Below are 17,612 nucleotides of genomic sequence, written 5' to 3'. Positions count from 1 at the left end.
GCATACTCTAACGACGATTTGCAATATAATTTCTCTATACGGCATAAATAGATTATAGTCAAAATATTAAAACCCTGACTTCTCACAGACTTGTCATGTATCAGGGTATATCCATGTTCAATATATGTATTCGCTGTCGTTGCCTATACCCCGTAAAGTGGAGGGCACTAATTGGCTCTTCTCCACACCCCCAGATCGATATTTTTTGCTCTAGAACATCAATTTATAATCATAAGCAGTCATCACGAGTCATATCGATTCTTCGCGCTTTAACCCCATTTAGGACCCCGTCTGCTTGGCATCTTCGAATCTGGTCACTCCACCGCGGAATATGCCGTCTGTGGTTGACCCCCACATTTGTTTGGTCAATGGGGGATTTTGCTTGGACGTAATTTCATCCCGAAGCCCATTCGTTATCCCTGTAAAAAAATTTAGCTCTAGTAGGACTTGGGTATGTTCGTCTAGATGCTACCTGACTCAAGCCAAGGATCCTTCGGGTTTAGCTTCTTCGCTATCTTCTAGCTTCTTTTTTTCTTCTTCTTTAACGCTTTGTTTCAGGGGCTTCAAACGTTGACCTTACTCCACCTTCTATTTTTTTCCTCGGACCTCCCCATAAAGTAATTCAATAATTCCACTCGCTCTTGGGGAGCACCTGTGGACGTGCTCGCGGAGAGTTTATAACGGGATCGGCCCTCGCCACATTTAAAGATCTTCAATGACAAACGTCGAGTCGGACCACAAGCTGGCCATGGCGGAAACTAGCAGCAAATCCGATGTCGATACCCTGGATTCAAATAGCTATGGACGGCAGCTGGAAGAACTTCGCATCGCCAACACGCCGGCCAATACCTCCTTCCAGACGGGTGTCGATGTTACGGCCGCCGAGAAGGACTTTTCGGAGTTGAGCAAACAATTCTCCAACATCTCGCACCAAGCCCACAGATTATCCAGGCAAGAATCACGAGTATCCAAGATGGCAGTTACCACTAAGGATATCGAGAAAGCCGAAGCCGAGGGCTCTATGGCGTCAGATGACTCATGGAATCTGGAGACAACTCTTCGTGGCGATCGTGTCGCCTCTGAAGAGGCTGGAATCAAAGATAAGCATATCGGTTAGTAGATGCTCACATTCAGAGAACAAATAAGTACTGACTATCTTCCTAGGTGTGATCTGGGATAACCTGTCCGTTCGTGGAATGGGCGGTGTCAAGACATATATCAAAACGTTCCCAGATGCAATCATCGATTTTCTGAATCTACCGGGAACGCTCATTGACCTCTTCGGGTGGAGAAAGAAAGGCCAAGAGTACAACATCCTGGAAGGTTTCCGAGGTCTCACACGGCCCGGTGAGATGGTCTTGGTGCTTGGGCGTCCCGGATCAGGCTGTACGACTTTCCTCAAAGTGATCGCGAACCAACGGTTTGGGTATACCGGCGTGGATGGTGAGGTCCTCTATGGTCCCTTTGAAGCGGCTACGTTCTCAAAAAGATTCCGTGGAGAAGCCGTGTACAATCAGGAGGACGATATTCACCAGCCCACCTTGACTGTGAAACAAACCCTTGGATTTGCTTTAGACACGAAGACCCCTGGAAAGCGCCCACTTGGTGTATCGAAAGCCGAGTTCAAAGAAAAAGTGACCAATTTGCTTCTGAAAATGTTCAATATCGAGCACACTGCCAATACTGTGATCGGCAATCAGTTTATTCGTGGTGTCTCTGGAGGTAAGAAACCTGTGTTAAACATGCAGCTCTCAGGGAATGAAAGCTAATTAGAACAGGTGAGCGGCGTCGCGTATCAATTGCAGAGATGATGATCACTTCTGCGACTGTATTAGCTTGGGATAACAGCACTCGTGGCCTGGATGCCTCAACTGCCCTCGATTTCGCCAAGTCCCTGCGGATTTTGACCAACATATACAAAACGACAACTTTCGTGTCCCTCTACCAAGCGTCCGAGAACATCTATAAACAGTTCGACAAGGTCCTTGTGATTGATAATGGCCGTCAAGTATTCTTCGGTCCTACATCCGAAGCACGATCATATTTCGAAGGCCTTGGCTTCCGCGAAAAGCCTCGCCAGACCACTCCCGACTACTTAACAGGATGCACTGATCCTTTCGAGAGGGAGTTCAAAGATGGAAGAAGTGCCGAAAATGTGCCATCCACATCACAAGCACTTGTCGAAGCCTTTGACAAATCCGTCTTTAGTGAAACGCTAGACGAGGAAATGAAAACATACCGCGCCCAGATCCAGAAGGAAAAGAAATTATACGATGATTTCGAGATCGCCAACAAAGAGGCCAAGCGCAAGTTTACTTCTGACTCATCTGTATACTCGATCCCTTTCCACCTGCAAACCTGGGCTTTGATGCAACGGCAGTTCCTCCTCAAATGGCAAGACAAGTTTGCTTTGACCGTCTCTTGGGTTACCTCCGTCGGTATTGCCATCATCCTGGGTACTGTGTGGCTCGATCAACCCAAGACGAGCGCCGGTGCCTTTACTCGAGGAGGTCTTTTGTTTATCAGTCTGCTGTTCAACGGCTTCCAAGCATTCTCGGAACTTGCAGCCACAATGATGGGCCGCTCAATTGTCAATAAGCACCGTTCATTCACGTTCTACCGACCTAGCGCACTTTTCATTGCACAGATTCTGGTTGACACTGCATTTGCCGTCGCAAGGATTCTAGTATTTGGTATCATCGTGTACTTTATGTGCGGACTGGTCCTTGATGCCGGGGCGTTCTTTATATTCGTTTTAATCATCCTCGAGGGCTATGTGACCATGACAGTGTTCTTCCGAACAGTCGGATGTCTGTGTCCTGACTTCGATTATGCCATTAAGTTTGCATCTGTCATTATCACATTCTTCGTTTTGACATCCGGATATCTTATCCAGTGGTCTGGCGCTCAGGTGTGGCTGAGATGGATTTACTTCGTCAACCCCTTTGGTCTTGGATTCGCTGCATTAATGGTCAACGAGTTCAAGCACCTTACTCTGACATGTACGACAGACTCACTCGTTCCAACTGGACCTGGTTATGACGACATTGCACACCAAGCCTGTACTCTAGCAGGAGGCGAGCCTGGGTCGGCAATTATCCCGGGCTCGAACTACCTAGCACAATCCTTCAGTTATCTCAAAGGTGATCTTTGGCGAAACTTTGGCATCATGCTTGCCCTGATTATTGGTTTCCTCTGTTCGAACTTGTATTTCGGAGAAACACTTCAATTCGGTGCAGGCGGCAAAACGATCACTTTCTACCAGAAAGAAAATGCTGAGCGGAAAGAGCTAAATGAGGCTTTGATGAAGAAGAAAGCAAGCAGACAGGCAAAAGCTCTTGAGTCTGATGCAGGATCAAACCTCATCATTACCTCCAAGTCCGTGTTCACTTGGGAGGACGTCTCTTACGAGGTGCCTGTGCCCTCCGGTACCCGACGTCTTCTGAACTCTGTTTACGGCTATGTTCAGCCTGGAAAGTTGACAGCACTCATGGGAGCATCCGGTGCAGGAAAGACAACACTGCTGGACGTTTTGGCGGCAAGAAAAAACATTGGTGTGATTACCGGCGATATTTTCGTCGACGGCAAGCCACCAGGCACCGCGTTCCAAAGAGGTACATCTTACGCAGAGCAGCTTGATGTTCACGAGGACATGCAAACAGTACGAGAAGCGCTGCGTTTCTCCGCAGATCTGCGCCAGCCATTCGAGACTCCGCAATCGGAAAAATACGCTTACGTGGAAGAGATCCTAACCCTCTTGGAGCTGGAAAATCTGGCAGATGCAATTATCGGTACACCTGAAACTGGTCTCTCGGTCGAAGAAAGAAAGCGAGTCACAATTGGCGTCGAACTGGCGGCGAAACCTGAGCTGCTTCTGTTTTTGGATGAGCCTACCTCTGGTCTGGACGGCCAATCTGCCTGGAACATTGTTCGTTTCCTTCGGAAGCTAGCAGCAGCAGGCCAGGCTATTCTGTGCACCATCCACCAGCCGAACGCCGCTCTCTTCGAAAGCTTTGACCGTCTGCTTCTACTCCAAAGAGGGGGTGAATGCATCTATCACGGTGACATTGGCCCTGACTCCGAGATCCTGCTGGAATACTTCCGTCGCAATGGAGCTGAGTGCCCTGCGGATTCTAATGTGGCTGAGTGGATGCTTGATGCCATTGGCGCTGGTCAAACACGTCGGATCGGAGACCGTGACTGGGGCGACATTTGGCGCACTTCTCCTGAGCTGGAGACAGTTAAGAAGGAAATCATCCAGATCAAGGAAGTTCGTGCCCAGGCTGTCCGGGACAATCATGACGAGAATAAGGTGGATAGAGAGTACGCTTCACCTCTCTGGCACCAGATCAAGGTAGTCGGTCGACGAACCAATCTATCATTCTGGCGCTCAAGAAATTATGGTTTCACCAGGCTTTACACCCATGTTGTGATTTCCATCATCACCGGTCTTGTATTCTTGAACCTCGACGACTCTCGATCCTCGCTTCAATACCGCATTTTCGTCATTTTTAATGTGACCGTCCTGCCTGCTATCATTCTCCAGATGGTCCAACCGCGGTATGACATGGCCCGTTTAATCTTCTACCGCGAATCTGCCTCAAAAACCTACAGCCAGTTTGCCTTTGCATTGTCACTGGTCGTCGCCGAAATCCCTTACAGTCTCCTGTGCGCCGTCTGCTTCTTCGCCCCATTGTACTACATCCCCGGATTCCAGACCGAGTCCAGCCGAGCCGGTTACCAATTCCTCATAATCCTCATCACGGAGATGTTCTCTGTGACTCTGGGCCAGATGATATCAGCTCTGACACCCAACAGCTTCATCGCATCTCAGTTCAACCCACCGATCGTGATTATCTTCTCTCTATTCTGTGGCGTTGCAATCCCCAAGCCGCAGATGCCAGGCTTCTGGCGCGCATGGCTGTACCAACTCGACCCATTCACCCGTCTGATCGGCGGTATGGTCGTGACAGAGCTGCAGGGACGGGATGTGGTTTGTGCAGAGCAGGAGCTGAATCTCTTCAACGCCCCTGACAATCTCACCTGTGGCGAGTACATGAAGCCATTCTTTGATCGCGGTGGTAAGGGATACCTTGTTGATGATGCAGCGCAGGCTTGCAAGTACTGTGCGTACAAGATTGGAGAGGAGTTCTACGAGACCTTCAGCATGTCCTTTGATAACAGGTGGCGGGATCTGGGTATCTTCGCTGCGTTTATTGTGTCGAACCTGGCCATCTTGTTCCTTGCGGTAAGTGGATATACTCTCTATCTTTACTATACCTTGCTGGTTGCGATGCTAACTGAGTTTGATACAGTCTCGCTTCTTGAACTTCAACCGGCGATAAACAGCGAAATGCGGCCTTGCTAATCCCCGTCAAATTGACTAACCGTAAAGTATCTTTGCGTAGAATATCCTTCCCATCCTAACCACAATGTGTCGTTTAAAATTTAATTCAAAAATGCATAAGTTTTTCTTCTTTATAATATCGATACCTCCTTACTCTGCCCCCTTGGAAGTAATCACATCGTAGCGCCCCGGGATTTCTACTCGTGGGTAGCAACTGGAAGACAGAGAAGAAGCAATACCAGTGGACTTTCCAGACTTTAAGGTTTACACACTTATAAGTATCCAAACCTGCTGAATCTTACATGTATTCACTGAAATAGCACATAAATAGATACATTCAGAATCCTTGAGGTCTTGCTCAAAAGCTAAACAGAGAGCCAGCTCGATTAGTCCTGGCCCAGGGAGACCTGTGAAATATCAAATCTCATCTGCAGATCTCCATCATACTGCCAAGTAAGAATTTGAATAATGCGACGCGTACCCCTAGGAAAAGCTCCCAAGACAAGGGCGCCCACAGCTTTCCCTAACGGAGTCCCCATAATTTCCTGGTAATCATCAGTATCGTACCGCCATGTCCTCATTGGACTATCTCCAGCAAGCTCAAGCTCATATCTCGGATAAAGCACCTTATCCACAAAAGTATGGGTCTCCTCATTGACGACCGTCATCCGAAAAACATATTTCAAAGAATCGATATCGAAGAACCCTTGGTAGTGAGCCTGAGCGATTTGTGACCATTGAGGGCCATCAAGTCTGATATTGTTATCAGCGAAGATCGCAGTGTATGCCACACGTCCGTGGTATTTATTCCAACCCACAGAACCATCTTTCTCGATTCCGAGCTTTCGAAGATATAGCTTGTGGTAATTCATTCCAATGGGGAGATTGAGTGAACGGGGATCCCCAATTTCCTCGGGTGCGTCTACCCATGCATTGAAATATGCGTCCCATCGATTCCGGTCGTCGGAGGGTTGTATCAGCTCGTCCAATTTTAGTATGGACGGCGAAACGATACATGGCGCTTGGCAATTGGTGTCAACCGGGTCATTGATCCAGGATTGGTAGTCGTTTCCCTTCTGTCGGAATATGTTGATCATCTCCTTGGTCATTGCAGGATGTAGATCGGGCACATCGACGGGTTCTATCTCGACTTCAGGGAGCTTGTTTTGATTATCCACAGGCCTCTTGCTGGGGTCTTCTTTTTCTGGGTCTTCGGGGCATCTCTCCTCAAGGATTGAGGTAGTTCCATCTAGTGTAAGACCAGTGCGAAAAGAAATCATGTTGATAATGCTAATACAGCCGAGAATGCATGGATGTGATGAATGCAATAGGGAGCAGAGAGTGGGAAACTGGCTGAGGCTACGCGAGCGCTAAATGTGGAAGGTAAGACGGAACGTGACTTCGAAAATTGGTCGAGTGACTGGATGTTATCGAGGCATTGATAGTGTGACTTTGGACGTCTTTGCCATCGCAGCTATATTATGGCTGGGCGCTTGCTTTTCAGATCCTTGCTCTTCTCCATATATAGAATAATCTCTTATACTTGAAGTATTAGGATCTAAGGAGTACATGTCAGATCAAGCCCAAGTATTAGATTCAATATCGTCTCATCTCAAATTCCATACATATATGCCAGAGTGATCTTCCAAGTTTCGGTGATTTATGCTAATATTGCTTACTGACCTTCGGTTATTGTCCGTTCCAGTGGTGTCCGAAAAGAGAACTAGCGCTAGGCAGCAAGTCGGGGTGAATTGGTAGATTTTGCCCAGTTGGTGATATGGAGGTGCCTGGTAAAAACCAAGCGTCAGCAGAAGCTGGTGATATCCTACTGCAGAATCCTATCTAACTATTTAGCTACGTTATTTGATTTTAGGTGTTTGTACTCAACCCCCTTTCCATGTGTGTCTGAAGGCGTGAGCAACTCCCACCCATGGAGCTATAACAACTCAGCGTTGGAATAGCCGAAATTGCGAGACGCCTGGCGCAACACGCCAATAGAGACTTTGTATTGATACGGGTTGAGGGAGGCCTGATTGATGAGTAGACTGTTTGATTTCTGTTGGGCAAGGGATAATGAGGCTCGGTTCCTGACCCCTACCAGACGGTAGTCGCGAGAATGTTGATTAGACGTATTCACCGGCGATTCCGAAAAATTGCGATTCTCTTCATCACTAGGAACTCAGTCCTTGCTCTCTCACCCGAAAGCCTTGTGTTTGACAGGGCGGTGCAATAATGTCAAATTGAGGGTGGAATGGCCGAAGAAGAAGAAATTGTAGAAACCACGAGCCTCGACAGGTGACTGAAACAGGTCCACCACTATTCTCCGACGGGAGTCCGAAAAGAGCATCGATATCAGTACCAAGTTCTTGTGTTGGCCGCTCCTGGAAAAACGAAGACTCTCAGCCCCCGGGCAACGCTGGAAGGTTATTCACGCGTGGAGCCTGGTTGATCGCCGTGGGTCCAAATGAAACTTTGTCCACGTCAGACTCCATTGAAGGCGATGTGCATTACTAGCACACAGTTTCGGGAGTCTAGCTCATCATTTATTCGTCCTTCAAGTCTATTGAGACTAGATGCATAATAAAGTTCGGGATGTTTCCAAAGGATTCCAAGATGTCGTCGACTCCACCGGATACTATTGTACAGCACAGGATAGGGTGAGGTGCGCAGCGGCTGACTATAGCAGTGAGCGCAATAATGTCGGGCAGCCAGGCGACCGTCTCTCCAATGATACTTTAGTCAGCACGTATGATCCTTTCGCGCTGTAGGTTGTTTCGGTTAACTCTTTGAGCTTAGCACACCATTTCCGAGCTGTGGTGATGGTTCGAGATGAGCTTCTTAGTTACAAAAAGGCATACTTTGCCTAGACTTTCCCAAGAGGGTCACTGAAAGCACTATCCGAGAGACATTCGAAGGGACCGAGGAGAGAGATGTTGTTCTTCCTCTTGGCAAGGAGCAGAGTCTGCACTTTTGCTTTCGAAGAATTCGTGAGCTTTCATGATCAATCTCAATGCCTTCTCAACACCAGGAGAAACGGAAGATGCATGGATCGTCATCCATCGTTGTAAAAGCTGCTGCAGGTGAGGCCCTAGCTCTAGCAAGCCAATATGACGAAGCTGCATTGTCAGCTGTGGATGACAGAAACCGCCCATTAGAGTCAACATCGCCGTCTCGAGTCTAGCAATATTTGTATTAGCAATAATGCACAACAAGACGACGTCAAAAATCAGACTCACGAAAGCGAGCATGGCCATGTATCTACCATGACAGTATACGGCACCTGCTTCATATATCTTAATTTGAATAGGCAAGTGTCGAGAGCAACCCGACATCCATCAAGCACCCGCAGGTTGTTGTTGAGATCCCACAAGGGATTAGCGAGAGCCCATTCCAGGTAAGGTCGATAGATGACACTTCGACAACTGAGATACCACTGCCTTAAATACTCGCTATGCGGATCATCTGCAGGTTTTCCGTCTTCGGGAAATTGCAGACTTGAAGGTAGTGTGTGATACCAGTCTTGCAGTTGGCGAGCCAGTTCTTGGTTCACCGAAGGAAAATTATTGGAGTCAATTTGAAGGCCAATGTCGCGGTCATAGAGCATGTAGTGAGCTCGGTTCAGGAGGCGACGGAGTGCTATCGATGCGAGGAAGTAGAAGGTCGACTTTTCTTCCTCTTCGGCAGCTTCGTGTGAGTGGAATTTGCCCGGAAGAGAAAATATTGATTCGATTTCAGCATTGGAGTTTTGCGGAAGCGATGGCAGCTCGGAGATATAGTTGCTAGTGCGAGTCAGATGGTGGGATAAGTGTAAGGTGAAATTTCTTGTTCTTACCTTTCTAGTACAAAGCACGACCAGAATATTCTGGTAATGTGTTCTCGATCATCACGCTCAGGATTGTCGAAGGGGCAAGAGAGCAGGAATCGACAACGAGTTGCCGCGCTGTTCACGTAAGACCATGTTTGCAGCGGTCTTTGCAAAAATGAGAAGTAGAGACTACATGTAGATGTTAATTCCGTCTTGACTCGCCGTTTCGGCCCGTGGAAATGTTATCATACCCAGTCAGCAAGAGGCATTGGCATGCCTCAACATTCATCTCAATGTGGGCCAAGTGAAGCATCTTCATTGCGGCAGTGAACCATGATGCTCCTTGTAGCTTCAGTTGTTGAGACTTGTTTTCAGAACTGTCCTCTTCGTCTGTCACGGAAGCCCCGACGCAACCCAAGGCCATGACCAATAATGCAAGACATGATTGACAACTAGGCTCCAGATTCTCTTGCCATATCCTCAATTGCAAGGACTTCAGATCGTCCAAGCTGATTGTAGGGAACCAAAAGTTGTATGTTCGTTGGAATACGCCTACCATATTTTTGACTTCTGACAACCCCACATTGGGGAATATGCCATAGAGCTTGCTTTGAAATGATGGTCGTCCATATTCGAGCGACAAAAATGAAGACTCTGCTTCCTCCAATATTGAAGGATGATCACGAAAGACTGTCCATTTCAACAGAGACTCTGCCGAGGAAAGATGTCCCGACGAAAGGACGGCACTTTCAGTGGGGTCCCTGATTGTGCCCCCGCCTGGATGATGGCGTGCATCCTGAGACATCGGGGTAATTGTCGAACCAGGGGACGTTGAGTTGGCCTGCATCCCACTTGTTACATTTGAACCGGAGCCCATAGCCTGAAAATTCCCATCAGTGAGTAAGAACTGATGTTTGGCCACTTGATACGTACGACCATGCCTTTAAGTTCTTCGATGGAAGCTTCCATTCGCAAGACCGTATCCAAGATCATGTCACTTTTCCCTCTTCTAATTTAATGTTAATTACAGATTTTTAGAATGAGACCAACCCACTTACGAAGTAGCTTCTGTTCCGTATAGACAAGTTTGGTTCAAGCTCACACAGGGCCCACAGGGATCCCGTGCGTCACATCTATCAGATTTGTTAATCATGTGCCACAAAATCACATATAACACGACTAACCTTGTTTTTCGCTGGCGGCATGAGTCGCACTGTGGGTTGGGTTAGTTTCGATGTTCGACCCAACTGGCCAGTTCCCGACAAGGGAAAGAATTGGAGACAGACCGCTCGAGCCGCCCTGAATCTCTTCATTTCGAGCCAGGATACTAATATCAGGAGTCCCCGGCAACTCTTAGCTTCAGCAATAAGCTTCTATTCGTAGCAAATGAAGTAAACAATGGCGCAAGCAAAAACACAAGCGGAAAAGTCGGATTGACGTCGATGCCAACGCGGGGGGCACGTGATGCCATTTTCCCATGGCACCCACAACGCCCCTTCGGGCTACACGTGGGCGCCACGCTAGTTTGACCAAAAACCCACAATTTTCTATCTTTTTTATACGCAATGCTCTAAATCTTTGAGATAAAATTAGCTGCCTCTTAAGCATATTATCATTATACCAAGTCAAAAGTCGTATTGGCACGAAGACTCGACGTTTTATACAACCCCTTTGGCCATTCCAGATTCTGATAGCAAGAATAGCAGATTCGGAAACGCATAATAGTCAAGAAACCCCTAGGGATCAGGAAAGATCTACTTTTGTCCGGGTGAAAGTGAGTGGAAACCAAAACGGCGCGTAATATTACTAGGTTTGAGTAGGGTTTACCTGGATTTCAACACCGGAGGCTCCCTGCGTCTGGGGGTGGGACTCGGTAGGTGCGTTGTGGGAAATCGGGAACATGCCTTCTTAATCGGACAATAGACCACTTAAACTAGGATCTGTGGGATTTGGAATGTTTCTATTAGTTTTCATTTGAGGCTTTGGCTGACGCGCCTATCAACTTCCCTTCATGGATTCCCGAATTGAATGTTGTCTGGAGACACAGAACACTCATACAATCGATGAAGTTACTGGGTCTATCCTATATCTTTCGACAAGCCTCAAGTCATTGTTACAGTGCCTTAATTCTCTGTAGAATCCGGAATCTTTCATGCAAACCAACCAAGGGGAATCCTGACATTTTGGCATGAGTACTTCTTCCACCCCTTTGCGTATTGGCCTTCTCGTCACGCATTTGAAAGAAGGCTGCGGTGCCTCCGTGGATAATTAACCTTGGTACGAAAAATTTGGCCCGTACAGGCGAGTTTTCAACGTATAAGCAGGGATAACCAGGGACCCATTTAGTCCCGTTTGTTCCAGCCTATTATCAACATTCCATGATCCGATACCAAAAACTATTGGTCTCCTCGATCATCAGAAATTCTAAGCTTTAAATTTAGACATCTCCTTGCCCAGTTTGAAAACACATCCTCGAATTTCATCCGTTATATGTATGTCATTATTAAATTCCAGTGGCTGACGTTTCATGCATCTATATTCCTATTTTGAAGTTGATTTGACTCCAAAGCCTACAGTTTCTAAACAAAATGCGGCCTTTTATCTTTATCTGTGCAATTATCGCTAGTGTGGTAATGGCTGCTCCAATTGACACGCCCGAAGGAGCTGTGCTGGATAAACGTCAGGTATGATCGGCTCTCTACATTTCATGCTCGTCCTCTTTGATGTTTCAATCCGCGCCCGTCTAAACATAGATAGCTGACACTTGTTTTGGGCATAGGGCGTGAGTATCTCCCGTTGACATGAGATGAAGTTGCACGGCTATGTCGATACATATGTTAACCAATATAGTGTGTGAGTATCTCATTTTGCTATGGAGATGGACGTGCAGGGTTTTTTGGATATAGGTGGCTAACGTATGTGGTGGGTATAGCCCGTGAGTATATCTATTTGATATGAAAACTAGGTGAATACAGACATAGCTGATACATATGGCGGAGATAGCAAGTAAGTATTTCCCCTTCATATAGAGAGAGTACTGTTATATCAATGCAGGTGGCTAATATATATGATAGGGTGTGAGTATTCCCCTCCGAAATACGATATATAAATATAAATGTCTGACAAATATAGGCTGTGAGTAACTTCCTTTGAAATACATCACATGAGTACAAGTCGCTAATAGATATGGCGGCTACAGTATGTGAGTATTTCCCCGCAAGACGGAGATATAGGTGTACGGCTATATGGATATGAGTGACTGACCGACCTGGTGGGGTTAGGAAGTAAGTATAACCCTTGAAGATAGATATGAAGGTTAGCTGATAGATGTGGTGGGTATAGCGAGTGAGGATTATCCTTTGAACTGCTAATATAGGTTCATCGCTACGTATATAGATGTTGATAAATATGGTGGGAATAGTGTGTAAGTGTTTTCCTTTGGCACAACTATATGAATATAGGCGACTAACAGATGTGGTGGGCATAGTATGTGAGTATTTCCCGTTTTGGTGAATATAGAGATTCACGACTATTAAACATAGTTCGCTAATGGATGTGGTGAGTATAGGTTGTGAGTATTCCCCTTTCAGGTAAAAATGGAGGATATCTAACAGATGTGGTGGGTATAGCGAGTGAGTATTTCCCTCTTATATCGAGAAAGAGGCGTACGACTTCCTCCGTGCCTAAAGATGGATGACTAACAGATATGTTGAACATAGATTGTGAGTATTTCTCTTTGAAATGTATACAAATATAGGTGGCTAACATATGTGGTTGACATAGAATGTGAGTATTCCCCTTTAACATAGAGGGAGGTGCATGTCTATGTGAATATAGATGGCTAAGATATATGGGGCATAGGATGTGAGTATTTCTCCTTAAGATAGAAATGGAGAGTCACGATCATCATTTGAATACATATGGCTAAAAAATGTGGTATGTATAGTCTGTGAGTATTTCCCTTCAAGGTAGAGGGAGGTGCATAACCATGTCAATAAAAGGGGCTGATAGATATGGCGGGTATAGGGTGTGAGTATTCCCCTTTAACATGGAGAGAGGTGCAAGGCTATACGAAAGATGGCTAACAAATATGGCGGGCATAGGATGTGAGTATTTCCCTTTACGATAGAGGGAGGTGCATGGTTATGGAATATAGATGGCTTACAGATATGGTGGGAACAGTGTGTGAGTATTTCCTTTTGGAATAGATATGGAGATCCACGGCTATGTTAATACATCTGACTGACAGATTTAGTAGTAGGTGGGTATCAACATGCACCTACGAGTGGCATAACGACTTTGATCGAAGTGAAGACGGGATGTTAGTACGCAAACTCATCAACGCCAATACAATTTGGTAACAAATAGCGCAGAATTTCAGCCTATCTTATTTAACTTGGACGTGGAGGTGATTGCGAGGTGGGATATTTTGACTTGAACTAGTCTCGGTATGGGTTTTCCCCTGTTGATAGGTTTTTCCCCTACCTTTTTGCAAATGCAGAGACTACAATTGTTGCATTTACAAGTCTACTGATCACCAATTTACGTGACAAGGTGACTGTTGCTACTTCTAAGATGTTATCACGGGTATTGAAGAGTAGTGCCCCCAGGGAAGCTGTTTGAAGCCTGTAGGTGGGAATCATGGTCTTGATACAGGAAATAGTAGGCCTCGTGGATGCCAAGGACTTTGTGACTAATATGAATCAAGCAAGGGATTTAAAGAAGTACTGACCAATAGCAAAATATCCGTTGCTTGTTGTACAAAGTTTTCCATTCTGGATCTGCACTTTCAACAACGCTCTACTCCGGTACGCGGTGCAAACGACTAGGGTATTACGAGCAGGTTCGTAGATCTAGTGGAAACAACACACTACAAAAATATTAATGCCTTTGGTTTGACGGCATACCTCACAGCAGATGTAGATTGAGGTTGCATGGGTAGGAATCGAATCACTGGGTACATGGGCGAGTCCCGCCAGGATCGGGCAAATGTTGAATGAGACTAGTCATAAACAATTCATTATGAAAACCTGTCCTGAGTGTTACGAAACCTCGGGTGTGGTAGGGGTGCACTACCTTAGGTCTCTAGATATATGGACCGAGATGCAAAGGATATACATGGTAATTTATCTTATTCAACAAATCTAAATCTAAATCTCTGCTTTTCACAGCGACACAGGCTCTAATAACATACCAAAGGTGATATCCTGCACCTTAACTAAATGCTCATCCATAGGCCCCGGGCCACAGGCTGCACTGCCTACGCCTGCAACTTGGTCATCCAATCTCACAAATACCGCGTCATCTTTGATGAGATCACAAGGGTGTCGTGCGGCCTCAATAGTCTCATCGGAGTACTGGCTAGCTGTCCAGCTCAAGCTTGCCATTCCTCCATTCAACACTGTGCTTTCCTGTGGGCTTGCACGGAAGCCCGTGCCATTTGGAGCGCGAAGTTCCACCCAAGAAGTGTGTGTGCGATTTCCATTCTCCTGCGGAATGTCATAAACCGTCTGTAGAGACTCGATGTCATCGACATTCCACAACCCAAACTTCTGGGAAACCTTCTTGTCGGGATATGATTCTCCGGGACCAAGTCCCAGCCAGCGTGCCGCCTGTAGATCAGAGTTTGCACGGAGATTGAGACCGATCCGAGGAACAGTCGTCGGTGCGGCCCCAGTGGGTTGCAAACTCATGGTGATAGACAACGAGCCAGTGGGCTTAATAATATAACGCGCAACGCATTTCCATCCCCAGGAAAGGACTGGAGGGGAAAGGAATGTCTCGCTTTCGATACAAACACTTCCATCCTCCATTGATGAAATATTGAAGGAACGGAGCTGGTTTGTGAGGCAGTTCACTCCGAATCGCTTCCAATACGGCATTGCGGAAGGTACATCGTTGTCAGTCGGAGGACGCCAGAAACCAGGCACCATGGCAAGCCCTGTGTCGGGATTTGGCTTAAGAATAGAAGTCGAGTTGTATGTCCACGTCTTGAGATGTCCCCGGATGCGATCAAACTCAAAGGACCAGTTGGCTCCACTGACAGAAATGGTTGTCTTGGTAGAGTTGGTCGAGATAGCATCTTGAGCAGAGCTCGGGCTATTAACCGGGGCATTCTCGGCTGGCTTTGAGACCAAGTCCTGTGTCCAAGCAACGACGTAAGAACCCTGATCCCATTCAGCCTTTGCTCGTTGCTCAAGTGTAACAGTCAAGTAGGCCGGGTGGGCGTTGTGTTGGAAGAGCTCTGCCGGAAGAGAAATCTCGGCAGATTGTCCGGCGGGCACAATGGGCAGCTCCAGCGATCCAGTTGCCAAGATCTTTGCTCTGGGGTGGAATGTTAGTTTGTCTTCAATCTGTTAGAATGAGAGAGGTGGACTCACTGCTTATCAAATGCTTCAAGCTTATATGAAGCTTGGAGATGGCTTAGGTCTAAAAAGTTGTACCGGTTCTTCAAAGTCAAGACTTGTCCACGGACTTCCATCTTGACTGGTTCAAAGACTCTCTTTAGCTCCAATAGACCTGGTAGGGGCTGATGAACACTGTTTAAAAGACCATCCATCACGAATGTTCCATCATTTGGATAGTCATCGAAGTCACCACCGTAGGCATAAAAGCCGTCCTTTTTGCTGCTTCCTTCAACGTATAGTCCGTGGTTGGCCCATTCCCAAATGAAACCACCCTGCAAACGCGGGATCTCGTCGAAGCATTTCTCATAATCCGTAAGCAGGCCGGGTCCGTTACCCATGGCATGAGCGTATTCGCAGAGAATTATAGGCTTGTCAAACTCGCCATTCTTTGTGACTCCCTCGGTGGCTGCCAATGACTTCAATCGTTCAATTTCTGGGTACATGTAGCTGAACATGTCTGTGGTTTCCGCATCCATGTCACCCTCGTAATGAATCAAGCGAGTGTTATCGAAGGCCCGAGCATATTCTACCATGGAACGATGACATGTGCCAAAGAAAGACTCATTCCCCATAGACCAGATGATAACACTAGTATGGTTCTTGTCTCGTTGGATTAGTGAATGAACTCGATCAACGTAGGCTGCCCGCCAGACAGGGTTGTCTGATGTATGGGCACCGCACTTGGGGAAGGTCATTGCCTTGCGCTCCTCGTAGCCAAGAGTTTCGTCCATGTCCATTGGACGTGAGACAGCGTCATAGAAGCCGTGGCATTCGAGATCGGCCTCATCAATAACCCAGAAGCCCAGCTCATCAGCCATGTCCAGAAGACGAGCGTCGGGGGGATAGTGGCTGCAGCGAAGGGCATTGACGTTGTGAGCTTTCATGAGAAGAAGATCTTTTCTCATGAAGTCCAGCGGCACGGCACGACCCAAAAGCGGGTGATGATCATGTCGGTTGACTCCACGAAGCTGAATAGCCTTTCCGTTGACTGTAATGAAGCCACCCTTGCGCTCGACTTTGCGGAAGCCAATGCGCTGTGTGGTCTTGAATTTTTTGTTGGATCCACGAGTTGTCAGGATCATCTCCACTTCATACAGATACGGCCCCTCAGCAGTCCATTTTTTGGGATTAGCAACAGGCAAGCTGAGCTCAACTGCGGATGTTGCTGGCTCCACAGTGCACTCCGTGGAAGTAATGATATGACTGTTGCCCTCCACTGACTCAATCAAATTGAGTGCAATGGTGCTTCGCTCCGAGACTTGGTAATCGATCGTTGCGAGAAGCGTCGCATTTTTGTATTCTGAGTCGAGGTCCGTGCGAATGAACCAGTCATTCAAACGATCGCTGGCTGGGAATGCAATCAAAGTGACGTCTCGGAAAATTCCTATCATCGTGAGATTTCAAGGTTAGCAAATTCTTCTTTCCCACTGTGGCATATCGCAATTTAAATCTTACCAGATAGCCACCACTGATCTTGATCTTCAATATACGTAGCGTCTGACCACTGATATACCCGCACAAAGACTTCATTGTCACCTTCCTGCAAAAATGGTGTGACATCAAATTCGGAGGCGTTTCTGCTGCCCTGCGCATACCCGACCAAGGACTTGTTCACCCAAACATGGTACGCGCTATCGACGCCGTCGAATCGCAAACGAATCTCTGTGTTGTTGGATTTCCACTCGGTCGGCACTTGGAATTTTCTACGGTATGTACCCGTAGGGTTTTCGGTGGGTACAAACGGAGGGCACACTGGGATCGGGAATTGTGTGTTGGTGTAATTCGGCTTTCCCCAACCCTGCAACTGCCAATGGCCTGGGACATTGATGCTGGACCAGTCCTCATCGGAGGTCTTCTCATTAGGCTCCGGTGCCTCTGGTGGCGACCGCGACATATTGAACTCCCAGGCTCCATTGAGAAGTAGAGATGTAGAGGGGATGTGATAAGAACGCGCGGGTAGGGTATTTCTGCGAAAAACCTCGGGATTCATGAAATCGGGCCGCTGGGGATCGGCCTGCAGGGCTAGCTGTTTGTTTTGAGAAGAACTCATGGT

At 47.0% G+C, this 17,612-nt stretch overlaps 4 protein-coding genes across 4 annotated transcripts; 1 reads left to right on the top strand and 3 right to left on the bottom strand.

Moving 5' to 3' along the window:
* Positions 1–715: 715 nt before the first annotated feature.
* On the top strand, positions 716–5,345 carry N7517_009451 (putative ABC transporter; the record flags this gene model as incomplete). Its single annotated transcript, XM_056727174.1, has 4 exons — positions 716–1,112; positions 1,165–1,722; positions 1,779–5,248; positions 5,316–5,345. 4 exons carry the CDS (start codon positions 716–718, stop codon positions 5,343–5,345), a joined length of 4,455 nt encoding a protein of 1,484 aa, XP_056575746.1.
* A 388-nt stretch (positions 5,346–5,733) lies between these two features.
* Positions 5,734–6,627, bottom strand: N7517_009450 (uncharacterized protein; the record flags this gene model as incomplete). Its single annotated transcript, XM_056727173.1, has 1 exon — positions 5,734–6,627. One exon carries the CDS (start codon positions 6,625–6,627, stop codon positions 5,734–5,736), a length of 894 nt encoding a protein of 297 aa, XP_056575745.1.
* Positions 6,628–8,241: 1,614 nt separating this feature from the next.
* Positions 8,242–10,121, bottom strand: N7517_009449 (fungal specific transcription factor domain-containing protein; the record flags this gene model as incomplete). Its single annotated transcript, XM_056727172.1, has 5 exons — positions 8,242–8,524; positions 8,584–9,126; positions 9,180–9,287; positions 9,404–10,032; positions 10,086–10,121. The coding sequence occupies 5 exons, from the start codon at positions 10,119–10,121 to the stop codon at positions 8,242–8,244; spliced, it is 1,599 nt and encodes a 532-aa protein (XP_056575744.1).
* A 4,196-nt stretch (positions 10,122–14,317) lies between these two features.
* On the bottom strand, positions 14,318–17,609 carry N7517_009448 (putative beta-galactosidase; the record flags this gene model as incomplete). Its single annotated transcript, XM_056727171.1, has 3 exons — positions 14,318–15,476; positions 15,533–16,943; positions 17,015–17,609. The coding sequence occupies 3 exons, from the start codon at positions 17,607–17,609 to the stop codon at positions 14,318–14,320; spliced, it is 3,165 nt and encodes a 1,054-aa protein (XP_056575743.1).
* Between the last annotated feature and the right edge of the window lie 3 nt (positions 17,610–17,612).

Source organism: Penicillium concentricum, assembly GCF_028827145.1.
Source record: "Penicillium concentricum strain IBT 3081 chromosome Unknown utg000004l_segment0_segment0, whole genome shotgun sequence".
NCBI lineage: Eukaryota > Fungi > Ascomycota > Eurotiomycetes > Eurotiales > Aspergillaceae > Penicillium > Penicillium concentricum.
The sequence above is the reverse complement of the archived record's forward strand: the minus strand, read 5'-3'. Positions and strand labels throughout refer to the sequence as shown.